General features: G+C 30.9%; 1 protein-coding gene across 4 annotated transcripts in view; it reads right to left on the bottom strand.

The window, feature by feature from the left end:
- The window catches only part of LOC114945516 (myelin regulatory factor homolog 1), a 37992-nt gene that overhangs the window by 2274 nt on the left and 22937 nt on the right, over window positions 1–12781 (bottom strand). For 2 of the 4 annotated variants that reach the window (XM_029321778.2, XM_085485918.1), the window contains exons 3-17: window positions 11016–11243; window positions 10680–10771; window positions 10295–10602; window positions 9958–10221; window positions 9281–9459; window positions 8981–9200; window positions 8313–8471; window positions 3549–3875; window positions 2731–2990; window positions 2101–2436; window positions 1836–2010; window positions 1500–1575; window positions 1050–1165; window positions 510–763; window positions 179–395 (exon numbers count right to left, since the gene is read on the bottom strand). In XM_029321778.2, the coding sequence (XP_029177611.2) occupies window positions 179–395; window positions 510–763; window positions 1050–1165; window positions 1500–1575; window positions 1836–2010; window positions 2101–2436; window positions 2731–2990; window positions 3549–3875; window positions 8313–8471; window positions 8981–9200; window positions 9281–9459; window positions 9958–10221; window positions 10295–10602; window positions 10680–10771; window positions 11016–11243 (3211 nt within the window). The remainder of the gene's footprint in view (window positions 1–178; window positions 396–509; window positions 764–1049; window positions 1166–1499; window positions 1576–1835; window positions 2011–2100; window positions 2437–2730; window positions 2991–3548; window positions 3876–8312; window positions 8472–8980; window positions 9201–9280; window positions 9460–9957; window positions 10222–10294; window positions 10603–10679; window positions 10772–11015; window positions 11244–12781) is intronic. The other 2 variants (XM_085485916.1, XM_085485917.1) reach the window with 2 other exon arrangements.

The following is a 12781-nucleotide window of genomic DNA, read 5'->3' on the forward strand; positions in this document are numbered from 1 at the left end:
TATATATATATATATATATATATATATAATTATATTATATACCTATATTATATAATATTACATTATACAATATATTTATATAATATTTATGATTTATTAATTATTATATTAATATATTTATTATATAAATAAATATTAATATAATATAATAAATATATAATAAAATCAGTATAATTACCTCTTGAGGTTGTATCGTAGGTATTCGAAACTTCAAAGTCTTCCTAAGATAATGAGCGACGTCAAGTGAGAAGGACTGATCGCCCGGTTGATTATTATTTTCGATGTACTGAGCTTGTTGGGACACAGTGTAACTCCAGCCACACACCATCGTTTCGTCAATATTAGAGTTCGGCGAAAAGGGACACTGCTGCACGATCTGCCAATACGGCATGCCGCTAAAATTGCATATTAATTAATATATCGAGCAGAAATTTAGTATATGTATATGTATTATCTATTTGCAGATAAAAATATATATACATTAATATGCATATATTTGAAAAACTTACACGAAATGTAATGTTAAATGCGTATCCGGCATGTGTTTCGACAAAGGTATGATACAACTGATATTGTTGGGGGTATCCGGCGACGATGGCGAACAATATCTCTGATCTAGGGAAGCGTTGAAATTTTTCGCCACCACGAATAATTGTGGTCTGGGTTCCGGTGGCAATAATCCTGCGGCGTTACTCGCCACTTCTCCCCAATCTCCACCAGTCTCTCGTCTTACTCGTTTATGCGGTAAATACTTGTAATTAATCTGTAAAATAGATATATGAATTTATATATATACATATATGGAGTTATAAAATATTTAATATATAATATTAATATATAATATTTAATACATATAGTATATATAACATATATTTATAATATAGTATGATATATAATATTTAATATACATATAATATAGAATATTTACAAAATACTTGAATAAACTTCGAAGACATATTTCTCAAAAGAAAAAAAATTATATATATTCATAGTAAAAAATGAGTAATTGTAAGTTACAATAAAACAAAGTTTATGTTAATTATTATTACCTCTTTTACAAGAGTTTGAGTACTAGGATTGGATGGACTAATGCCATTTTGAAAACCCTTAGCTAATTTCCGTTTCTCTTCATGCGGCATGCTCAATGGCTGTTCCAAATGATCTGCTAAAAATAACAAAATAAAGGGTAAACTTCTATACATTAATAGGGATTTTATTTTCATCCCTCTTCCCTCTCCCTTCATGATCTTGACATATATTGTCAAAATCACCATGTTGACTAACCAACAAAAGCCATTTGCTCATTTAAAATTATTTATAAATTGATACGAATCATGGTTCGAAGAAAATGAATTTTTTATTTACTATACTCAAATTGTTTGAGATTATTTTAAGTTTTGATAAAATATATTAACGTAGAGATTTATACTGAATAAAATTTGTCAAGTATTGCCATTATAATTTTTGAAATTCAACAGAGAAACTGCTATGACACTTACAAATGGATTTCTTCTCTGCCGGATGATCAGGCTGAGGATCTTCCAACTGATGGATCTCAGCTGTGCAACAATATATCTAAAAAAATAGTGTTTATGCAATTTAATTAATACCAAATATATATCTAAAATAATATTCTTATTTAAAAATTTAAGGCTCCTTTAAATCCACAGCCATGTGTTAGATTGTGACGTCAGAGGCGAGAAAATATACGCTGAAAATTCTTAGATGCCATTTTTAAGAATTTTTAGCACGTGTTTTCTTGACTCTGACGTCACAATCTGACATAGCGAGAGCGAAGAGCCAGAAGCCTTAAGAAAACAGATAAAAATAGATACCTGACATGGACTTTCGAGCTCGGTAAAGTGCGCGGGACATTCTTCAGGCCTCCCTAATGGAATCGGACCTTTGTTAACAGGCGAAGACTCCACGTCTGAACTCTGATCGTTTTCATCCACATTGCTAGGAACGGCGCCCGCGCCATTTCTACTGAGCCAGTTTCCAGGAAATTCACTGAAGAACAAAATTACGAGAATAAAAAACTTTTAAAAAGGATACATATAATGAAAAGTTCTTTTGTTTTTTAACAAGAAATTTACTGACTTGTTTTTTTCAAGTTTAGGCTGGGAACCCGCATGACTTATCGGATACCATGTTATCTCCTGAGAGTACAATTGCTGTTTCGTATGAGGTGGTGGTGTGGTCAGGGAATTACTTTTAATGTCTAATCCCCTCGTGTAAGACCCATGCTTCGTATACAAAGGTGATAGTGTACTATGCAGCAATGAATTGTATCGGTGCTCGTAATTAGAAATGGTGGACATCGTCGATGGATGAGCTGGACCAATGGCCAACATCCCATTGCTTGCCATGGTCGACCATTCAATGTTACTGCGTTTCTGATATTCCAAGAAATATAAAGTTGCCATTGCAACTAGGCTGTGAAAATTTTAATATATTAATTGGAAGATATTTTACGGAAATAAAATTGGAAACTCCATCCAGTAGATTTATTTGGATCTGTTTTTTGTTATTTTTCTAGATAAAAGTATCTAGATAATTATTTAGATAGGATCAATATACTCAAATGACGTCATTTTGACATTTAATGACGTCAGTTTGCTACTTGGGTATTTTATTTTCTTTTTAGATAAATAAATATAATGTAGTTAAGTCGGAAAATTTGCTGAGGATATGAATATAATTAATATCATAAATTAAGAAAATAATTACCAAAATGCCATGATGAGAATAAGTATAACAATGATAATTTGAATAAATTTATTACTGCAGAGAAGTTCTTCTTCTCTTTCGAGCCTTTTCGTCTTTCCATGCAAAGACGATTTATTATTGATAGAGGATGGATATTTATTGCCCGATATACTGGATACTGTGCTGATGGAGCTTTTTAGACTATCACCCCGTTTCAATTTTGCTAATCGTTTATTTATTCTCTCTAATTGATCTATTCTTGTTTCTAGACTATCTGTCACCTGCAATTAATTCGTTATATATAAAAGATGTACCTTTTAAATTTATTCATATATGTATATATATATGTCACAAAACCAAATGTATTTTTTATCAATAGTAGATTTTCTGCAACTTAAAGTAGATTTTTCCTTGGCAAAAATATCGAGATACATATCATTATATTTTGCAAGTTCCTAATTTTTTCCGTATATATAATATTTCATATTTATGTTTCTTATTATTTTATTTATTATTAATTTATAAATAATTTCATATATATAATAATTGTAACCGTATAAGCCTCAAATAAAAATTCTGTTAAAGTAAACTCGACTTAAAATTAACTAATTGATTAAGAATATAGTTTAAAAAAATTTTTTAACTTTACAAAGTTCAGTTTTTGTGAAAAATGCTCTTCTTTTTCGTTTAAAATACTCGGAAATGATTGATGTCTCTACATTTTCGCCAAAGAAAAATCGTCTCCAAATTTATCTACAATTAAACAGATATCTATGATGGTTTTGGAGTCATTTGCATCTTATATGTACTATACAAAAAAATTTTTTTTAGAATCTTACTTTACATAATTCCTTGACGGCACCAACATTCTCCATAAATATTCTCTCTTTATTAACTACCAAGAAATTTTCGATCCTCTGACCATTCGGTAGAACTATATCGCCTGCTGGTAGTACCGCTTCCGGTAAAATCTGCTGAACTTCCTGCGCTATAACACCAGTGTCTTCCTGTTTTACATCCAGACCCGAGTGCTGCGCGAATTCCGGAGCATATCGATAACGAACGACACGTAGCTGCTGTACATTTCGCAATTGTTCACGCGTATCCACTTCTTGAACGCTTTGCTTCGCCCTCACATCGCTAGGCTGAACGATATGGCCTGTTACCTATAACAAATTTAACGATTTATTGTATAATGTATGTATTAAAATGCTAACTATAGAGCGTCTCATTTTAATTAATCATATAGTCAAATATTGCTGAAACTATGGTTGTAACAAAAAAGTTGATAATCTTGAATTTTAACTAAGGTCTTTTTTTCAAGCTCAACCCATTTTTTTTTTAATGGAATCACTTTAATTAGAAAAAAAATATTTTATATTTTTTAATGACATAATTTTTCTCTCTCACATTAACTATAAAATATCTCGTAAAATATTTTTAAATGAGCTTATCTCATTATTTTTATACGCAAAATAATAAAGAGAATTAATTGATGTAAAGATATATATATATATTTTTTTAAAAACATTGTTTTTAAGAAAAAGTATATAATTTGTGCAACTATATACAATATATTATAAATGAGAGAAAGATTTTATAGAGATTTGCAATTTTTTGCATAAAGTGATCAAGTGAGATTTACGTGATCTTTTGACGCAAGACAGAATCTACCCAGCTAGCCAAGAGTGATAAAATCACGTTTCGTTAAAGCTTTTCGGCAAAGTTTGCTTTAATTTTAACAACAATTTTCTGGCAAACATTTGCCTTGCTTCGTCTTGTCTAAATATTTCGAACAAATTAACGGCAAAACTTTTCGTTATATGATGCTGCAATTAACAGAGAAAAGTTTGTTCGTAAATTTTACTTATAGAAGAGAGCAAATGATGGTATCATGGTGAAATACAAACTTTACGTCAATAATAGCAAATCTTGTGATACACGATATAAAGCAAATTTGTGACAAAAACAGAGCAAATCTTGCCATGCACGGTATAACAAACAATTTACGAAAAAAATAGAGCAAAGTTAACTCTGATACGATAAGACGCAATATTCATGCAAATAACAGAGCAAACCTTGCTGTGCATGGCGTGATAGTAAATTTGTGTCAAAAATAGAGCAAAGATTTGTTCTGGCATGATGAGACGCAAAATTTACGCAAATAACAGAGCAAACCTTGCCGTGCATGGCGTAGTCATGTGTCACATACGTTTGCGCGCTTTTAATGCGCGCTACTACGTTTGCGCGAATTTTTGTCCTGTAACCTCCAGCACTGTTCCCGCGTTCTTCTAAATTCAACCACCGTGAGTGCTACCATACGTGCCGCAAGGTTATCACAGAGGTTATAATTCTAGAAGCTTCCCACATTTTTGAGACGACCTTCCAAGTTCTAAGTGCCGCAAGGTATCGCAGAGGATTAGAAGATTTTTCAGGCAAGTATGAAATCAGTTAAATATTCTGTTTCGCGTAAATCTTTCCACTGGTTGTCTGCGAGACAACGAAAGCGAATTACTTTGGAAATTAAAAATACTTTACATTCAAATGTTTCACAAGATCCTGTTACGCACAAACAGTTGGATAATGCTGCTTCCTTTAACGTTGCTGATTCTTTTCGGACAGACAATAAAGTTTCTTTTACGGACAATATAGTATTAGATATATTCGTACTATTGTATATATTGTATATTTCAGGTGTTGCTGTTATTATTAGTTCAGAACTCCCAAGACGAAATTAATGGTGTTCAACTTGGCTCAGCGTCCAATAACATCGTCAAGAAATAAAAATCGTTTCCGTTATTCAATAATTAGATATATCACCGTTAAGGCCTGAAAAACTCAATCAATCAGATGTCGCAGATGAACTGACAGAACATCTTTTTTTTCGCTATTAGACAATAATGCGTTACTTCACGCGTATTTAGGCGGCGGGAAAATTGATACTATTTATTGCAGAATTATAATGGCTTTAATATAATTAACATATATAGTTAATTTAAAATCTTGATACTACAGTAATTTGTCATGTTTAAATTTTTAATCTCTTTTCAAATATAATAATTATAGACAAATATATATCTACAGACAGTATATTTATATTTATATAGATAATATATTTATATTTGTCTATAATTATTATATTTGAAAAGAGATTAAAAATCTAAACATGTTACGAATAATTCTAAGGCTCAAGATTTTAAATTAACTATGTTGATTATATTAAGGTGCGTACAGACTTGCAACAGAACATCGTAACGTAACGCCGTTGCGTGACATCGACGCAATGTATGGACAGTACCTCGCACCAAACATTTAAGCGTTACGGGGTATTGTCCATGCATTTCGTCGGTGTTACGCGACGGTGTTACGTTACGATGTTCTGTTGTAAGTCTGTACGCACCTTTAAGGTCATTATATAATTCTGCAATAGATGGTGTCAATCTTCCCGCCGTCTAAATACGCGTGAAGCAAAGCACAATTGTCTAAGGCCGATATTACATTCATACTACAAAATGATGGTGGTCGGACGTAACGATTGAATATTAGATAGAAACTTTAGAAATTCTCTATTCGTTAACCAATTGCTACGTTCGACAAACTCGTCGTACGATATATGTAATATCATTATAATAGCGAAAGAAAAGGTAGCTTCGGTCAGTTCCTTTCGTGACGCCGATTGATCGAGTTTTTCAGGATTGAGCAGTGATATATATACTAATTAAATAGCGGTCTATATATACATATAAAACGCTTATGTCTTTATATATATGATTATAAATTATAGATATCCGATTTTTTAAAAATAAAAATTTGAAGATAAATATATGGAAATAAATATAAAACATTTTTGATAATAGAAACTTTAAAAAAATTGCTTAAGTATTATCCCTCTATTTAGAGAGATTAATATATAGTATTAATTAAATTTGATATAATCAAATATATAAGCAAATTTGTAGCAAGAACAGAGCAAAGGTTTTAACAGTGCGGATTGTAATTAATAATAAAATAATGAGCTCATTAGAAGGACTTTAATAGCATTAATTAAATTTTATATAAATAAATAAATATAAAAATAATTAAAATTCTATATATTTTTTATTAATATTAATAATAATAATAAAATATAAAGAAAATTTAATTATTTTTATCTATTTATATAAAATTTAATATACTATTAATTAAAATCTTTTTAATGAGCTCATTAATTCATTAAATTATTATATTAATTACAATCCGCACTGTTACGACAACCTTTGCTTTGTTCTTGCTATAATTTGCTATTAAAGTCATGCACAGCAAGGTTTGCTTTGTTATTTGCGTGAATTTTGCGTCTCATTGTGTCAGAGCAAACTTTGCCCTGTTCTTGCCACAAATTTGCTATCACATCGTGCACGGCAAGGTTTGCTTTGTTATTTGCGTGAATTTTGCGTTTTATAGTGCCAGATCAAACCTTGCCCTATTCTTGCCACAAATTTGCTATCATGACGCGCACGGCAAAGCTTGCTCTGTTATTTACGGGAAGTTTGCGTCACGCTGTTGTGACAAACCTTGCCAGCAAAAGCTCAGCTTAATACGGACACACCGTGTTGCAATTTTGCTACAAAGGCCTGCTCGAGTTTGCCGCAATCTTTGTGCAAAGTTTGTATCATTTTGCTAGCTGGGTATAATTATTCGATTCTGTGAATTTATAATTTTTTGCGCGAAGCGTAAAAGTTCACTCTTTCCATTCACTCACGCGATACTTTCGATGCGAACCAACAATAGTAAAATCTCCTTACTTTGTATGGAAAGTCACAAACTTATGTGAAACTATATAATTATAAATATCACTTTATAAGCATCGAACGATGGAATGTATCATGTACTATACAATTATAGATCAAGCGATATCGGATATTTCGCTTCACATAAAAAATTATAAATTGATGGAATTGTATAATTATATATAGATTCTGCTATGTAGAATTTTTCCCTTTCGCCTACATATTTCTTAAACATTTATATGTTTTGAAAACTATATAAGATCGTCGATTAAATCAATATAAATAGACTTATATATTTCTAAAATATATATGAAAATCAAAAATTGATAAAAATATAGCTATTAACATAAATAATTATTATATATTTTTGTTCCAATAATATATTTTCAATATTCATTATCTTCATTGTAAATAATAATTATTTATATAAAGAATAATGATATAAATAAAAATTTTTATTGTATATTGATTAGAGAGATATTTTATTTTTAGAGTATAAAAATTTCTTTAACTAAAAGCTGAATTATAGATACGTTTATCTACATTTTATGCAATATTCTATGCAAATAAATATAATTGTATATGTGCAAAAAAATATAAATATATACTCAAATAATAAATATTGTAATTTGTGAATAGGAAATATCTCTTACTTTTTATTTTATATATGTGTAATAATAATAATATTAAATTAATGATACCATATTAGCAAGATATTAAAATTTAGCAATATTTACCAAAGGAATTTATATAAGCAACGTCAAATAATAAAGTTAAAGAAAATATTGATTAATGCATAAAAGATGAGACACTCCAGAATAAGAATAAACAACATACCTTCATATTACCATGTACAACGAGAGCTTCATCTGGCCTGTCCGTATTTATTCCAACTCTGCCAGCATGATACACACTATCCGGAGCTGCTCCTCTTTGCCATCCACCTTCAGCACCTACACCACTACCTTCTGATTCAAATTGTCCTGGATTACTTGCCTGTAACGTGTAAAACGTATGAGAGTCAATCTACATTTTCTTCTTAAAGTATAATATTTTACAAGAAAACCTCGCAGACCCAAAAATTCTGATTTTAATGAATCTTTACGCACTTGTAGGGAAATTAAATAAATAGATAAATTTGGAAATTTTTAGTTACAATTAAAAATGATTCTATAAGGGGTTGAAAAATTTTATATGGTAAGAACACTTATTCTATTTAATTATATCAAAAATAATTTTTTCAGATTTAAAACAATTTTTGGTATAAAAATTATTTTTTCAAAATATTAATGTGGTTAAATAGAAGTGTTTTTACCATGAAACTCTTCTAGGGAACAATTTTTATTATCTAGAATACTTTTTGAGATATCTTGAGAAATACAGAAAGCTTATAAGGGGTAGTTTCATCCCTTAGAATCGTTCTTAAACCGTAATTAAAAATTTCTAAATTTATTATGTGTAAAATTTCATCAAAATTAGAACTTTATTCCCATGATTTGACATACCCTGACAATTATGCGTTCTGATGCGTGAGCCACCACTTGATAGCTTGCTTGATCCGCGGTATGGGCGTGCAATCCGACAACCAAATGAAAATACCTCTGATCCGGATTCGGTTTTCCCTTTTTACGCATATTATTACTCGTAGTTTCGCTAAAGTGTAATCGACCGACCGTCACTTTCGTAACACGCTCGCTGCCTAATTCGATTCTGTAATACCGATATCTATCGTAGCGTAATTCAGCAATATCCAGTTACATCACCGAAACCTCTATAATATGTATTGCGTTTGTATATAGACTTACGTTACAGGATGAAAGGGTTTTTTGCTTCTATCGCTCTGACTTTGTTCCACTCTGATCGTTTGCGACGGAGATTCCACTTTGACTCCGTAAAAGTGTAATTGAAAACCACTTATTTTTTTCAGACCTTCGCCAGTCCTAACGAATATGGCTTCTCCTTGAAGTTGCGAGTGACACGTTATCTAAAAATGCAACTCCTGATTAGATATACTGTTTAAGAAAATAATATAATCCATTATTAGTTCAGCTTCTTGAATATTCTCAACAGCAAGACAATAAGATTTTATTCCTAAAGTTTCCTGATATAAAATGTAGTTAATATTGTTCGAGGCTATACTATATCACCTATATAGGTTCTCATGAGTACATCCTACATTATTTTGTTCCCATCTAGCTACGGAACCTTCTGCCTTGCCTTATTTCGCTACCCAGATAGCAAAAGTATTTATTTTGACAACAAAATGATGTCTCAAGTAGCAAACGTCATTATATGCCAGACGACGTCACTTTGACGTTTAATGATGTCAGTTTGTTACTTGGAAAGATAGGAACACATATATCAAAAATATCAGACAACCCGAAATAGATTCTTGATTAATCGACCGATTGAGACTTAAATTGTGCGATTATGTTTTAAAATCTGCAGATTCTTTACTCTTGATTAGATGTCCTTCTTTTACCTGAAAATGATTTTTCTTCTGGCAAACAAACGCATCGTCCGAATTGCTAAAATTGAATCCCTTGTCCGCGTCCACCCTGTAATGCGGCACCGGCAACTCCTTGAGATTATGATCGCAGAGAACGTGCCAGGACGTCTGTTGAAAGGGATGGAACCGGATGCATTGATAACTGGCGTCGATGTAACTGTTGTCGGTGACCTCGTCGCTATCCAGCACCGCGCTGCTGCTGCTGCAGCTGTGCTCCACGGTGCCCAGTTCAGGTTCCTGAAGAAGAAGAAGTTATTGCAAAAATAATTCAATTCAAATCGAAAAATCAAACCCAAAAATGTTCCAGTACTTGTTTGACGTGGATGAGACCATCTTGGCTGAGCTTTCTCTTTTTCGGAGCCGATTGCAGAGATGAATATAAGGTGTTGATGCCAGTCGAGCTGTGTTCTTGCGACAATGGCAGCAGAGGCGGTCCTATCTGAGGCTGCGTAGGAAGACTCGATGTTCCTGACGTAAGATGCGACGTCAAAACCGGCGTCAATAGCAGAGGATCCGTCGTCGTTGAAGGCAACGCTCTCGGAGAAGGTGGCAACAAATTTGGGGTGTATTGGTTATTCTGGTGATGCATAAGGATCTCTTGCAAAGCCGCCTTTTGGTCTGCAATTATTTATATACGATTGTTGAATTGCAATTTTATGTTCTATTGTAAAATATTCTACGTAATTTAAACTCACGTGGCGAATGCACATGTTGAGTGTCATTGTGTCCTGGTGGTGAGTATGGTGGCTCGCTTCCGCTGTCCGGTGGACTTTCCGGTAATGCATGTCTGAAATATTTAAAAATCATAATTGAATATATAATTTTTCATCGAAATTAATTTCCTACAGAAGAATATCCTTTACAGCACACAACACATATCCCGAAGACGTTTAGAAAACATGAGAATGTTCGAATATCCTCTGGATATCCTCTGAATAGCTTTCGGATATGTTGTGTTATTAGGGATGGAAAGGATAATATTTAGGTTTGATTAAATTTGAATATAATTCTAATATGTGAGCTCAACTTACGGATGAACATATGATTGCGGATCTTTGTAGCCATTGTTATTGTTCGGCACCGTCGTAGTACCGGAAATGCATGCTATCGATACTGGATGTGTCATCTGCGGCGAAGGTAATCGCGGTGATGGCTGCTGTTGGACGACAACCGGCTGCGACGTAGGTGCCTCGATCCGGCCATTGTGAGGCGCCGTTGCACCCCCATTTTCGTTATGCGCGAGAGTGTCCGCAAAGTATCTAATACAGAACATAAAATCTAGATATATACTTGTTTCTTTTATTTTTCCTCTATAAAATGTCTTTAAATTATATCATTTACCATTTTATTTAGATATTTATATAACGAAGATATAAGATATAAGAAAGGAAAAGGAAGATATAAAAAGAAGATAAAAATATATATATTTGCTATTTGATAAAAATCTTGTATATATGTTATATAATGTGTGTATATCTTTCTACTTTCTTTTTAAAGAAGATATATATTTATACCTTCTTCTTAGAAAATTTTTCTTTAAAAAAAAGATGCGTATATCTTCTTTTTATATTTTCTTATATCTTCCTTATTATACCTATAGTCTATAAAAATTAATTATAATGTTTAATTGTAACATTAATATTTATATACTGTATATACTTATATATATATATATATATATATATATATATATATATATATGTATATGTATATAGCTTCTTTAAAAAGAAAATATAAATTTATATATCTTCATTATATAAATATTATACAATTAATTTTTGTAGACAGTACAGTAAAGGGAAATATAAGTATATTTCTTCTTTAAAAAGAAGCTATACACTTATATCTGCATTATATAAATACTATATAATTAATTTTGACAATATAATGAAGGAAGATATCTTCTTTTTATAAAATAATGTTATTTAAAAATTAATTACATAATATTTATATAATGATGAAATGAAAGTATATATCTTCTTTAAAAAAAACTACATACTTTTATCTTTATTACATAAATATTATATAACTAATGTTTGTGGATAATATAGAAAAGAAGATATAAGTATGTATGTAAAATAATGTTATTTAAAAATAATTATTAAATAATTTAAAAATTAAATAAATTAAAATTAATTATATAATATTTATATACTAAAGATGTAAGAGTATATATCTTCTTTAAAAAAAAGTTATATATATTTACATATCTATATATATTTATATATCTTTATTATATAAATTATATGTATAATTAAATTTTGTGGACAGTGTATAGTGAAGAAAGATATAAATTTATATCTTCTTTTCATAAAACAATGTGTTATTTAATAAAAACCGTGTATATGCTATACAATATTGTATATGTGTTATAACAGCGACTTCCTACTGATCTTTCGCGTGCTGAGAGTGCAATTGAATTTGCAAAACACGAGATATCGTTATCATTTGATTCGGTATTTCGCGGAAAATGATGCTTTGACGATTCGTGTTTTTTGTCCCGCGAATTGAGAAAACTCGTGAATGTTTCACTGTAAATGTACACACACATATGTGATGTATACGGATACTATTATATTATGCAATTTCCGTGTTGAAGACTTGGCCGCACAATTTACATTTTAGTCTGATGAATTTTCCGCGAATTCTTGATTAGAAAATAATTGAAAAACATTCACTCGATAACGCGTAATCTCTATCGATCACATTAAAAAAAAAAAAATCATGCAAAATAACCCATTCTTTTTTATTGCATAAGTCATGCAATTAGTAATTATACTGTCAGAGAGTTGGGAAT

The sequence above is a fragment of the Nylanderia fulva genome, unplaced genomic scaffold (assembly GCF_048542155.1).
Source record: "Nylanderia fulva isolate GAGA-0341 unplaced genomic scaffold, ASM4854215v1 Scaffold4, whole genome shotgun sequence".
NCBI lineage: Eukaryota > Metazoa > Arthropoda > Insecta > Hymenoptera > Formicidae > Nylanderia > Nylanderia fulva.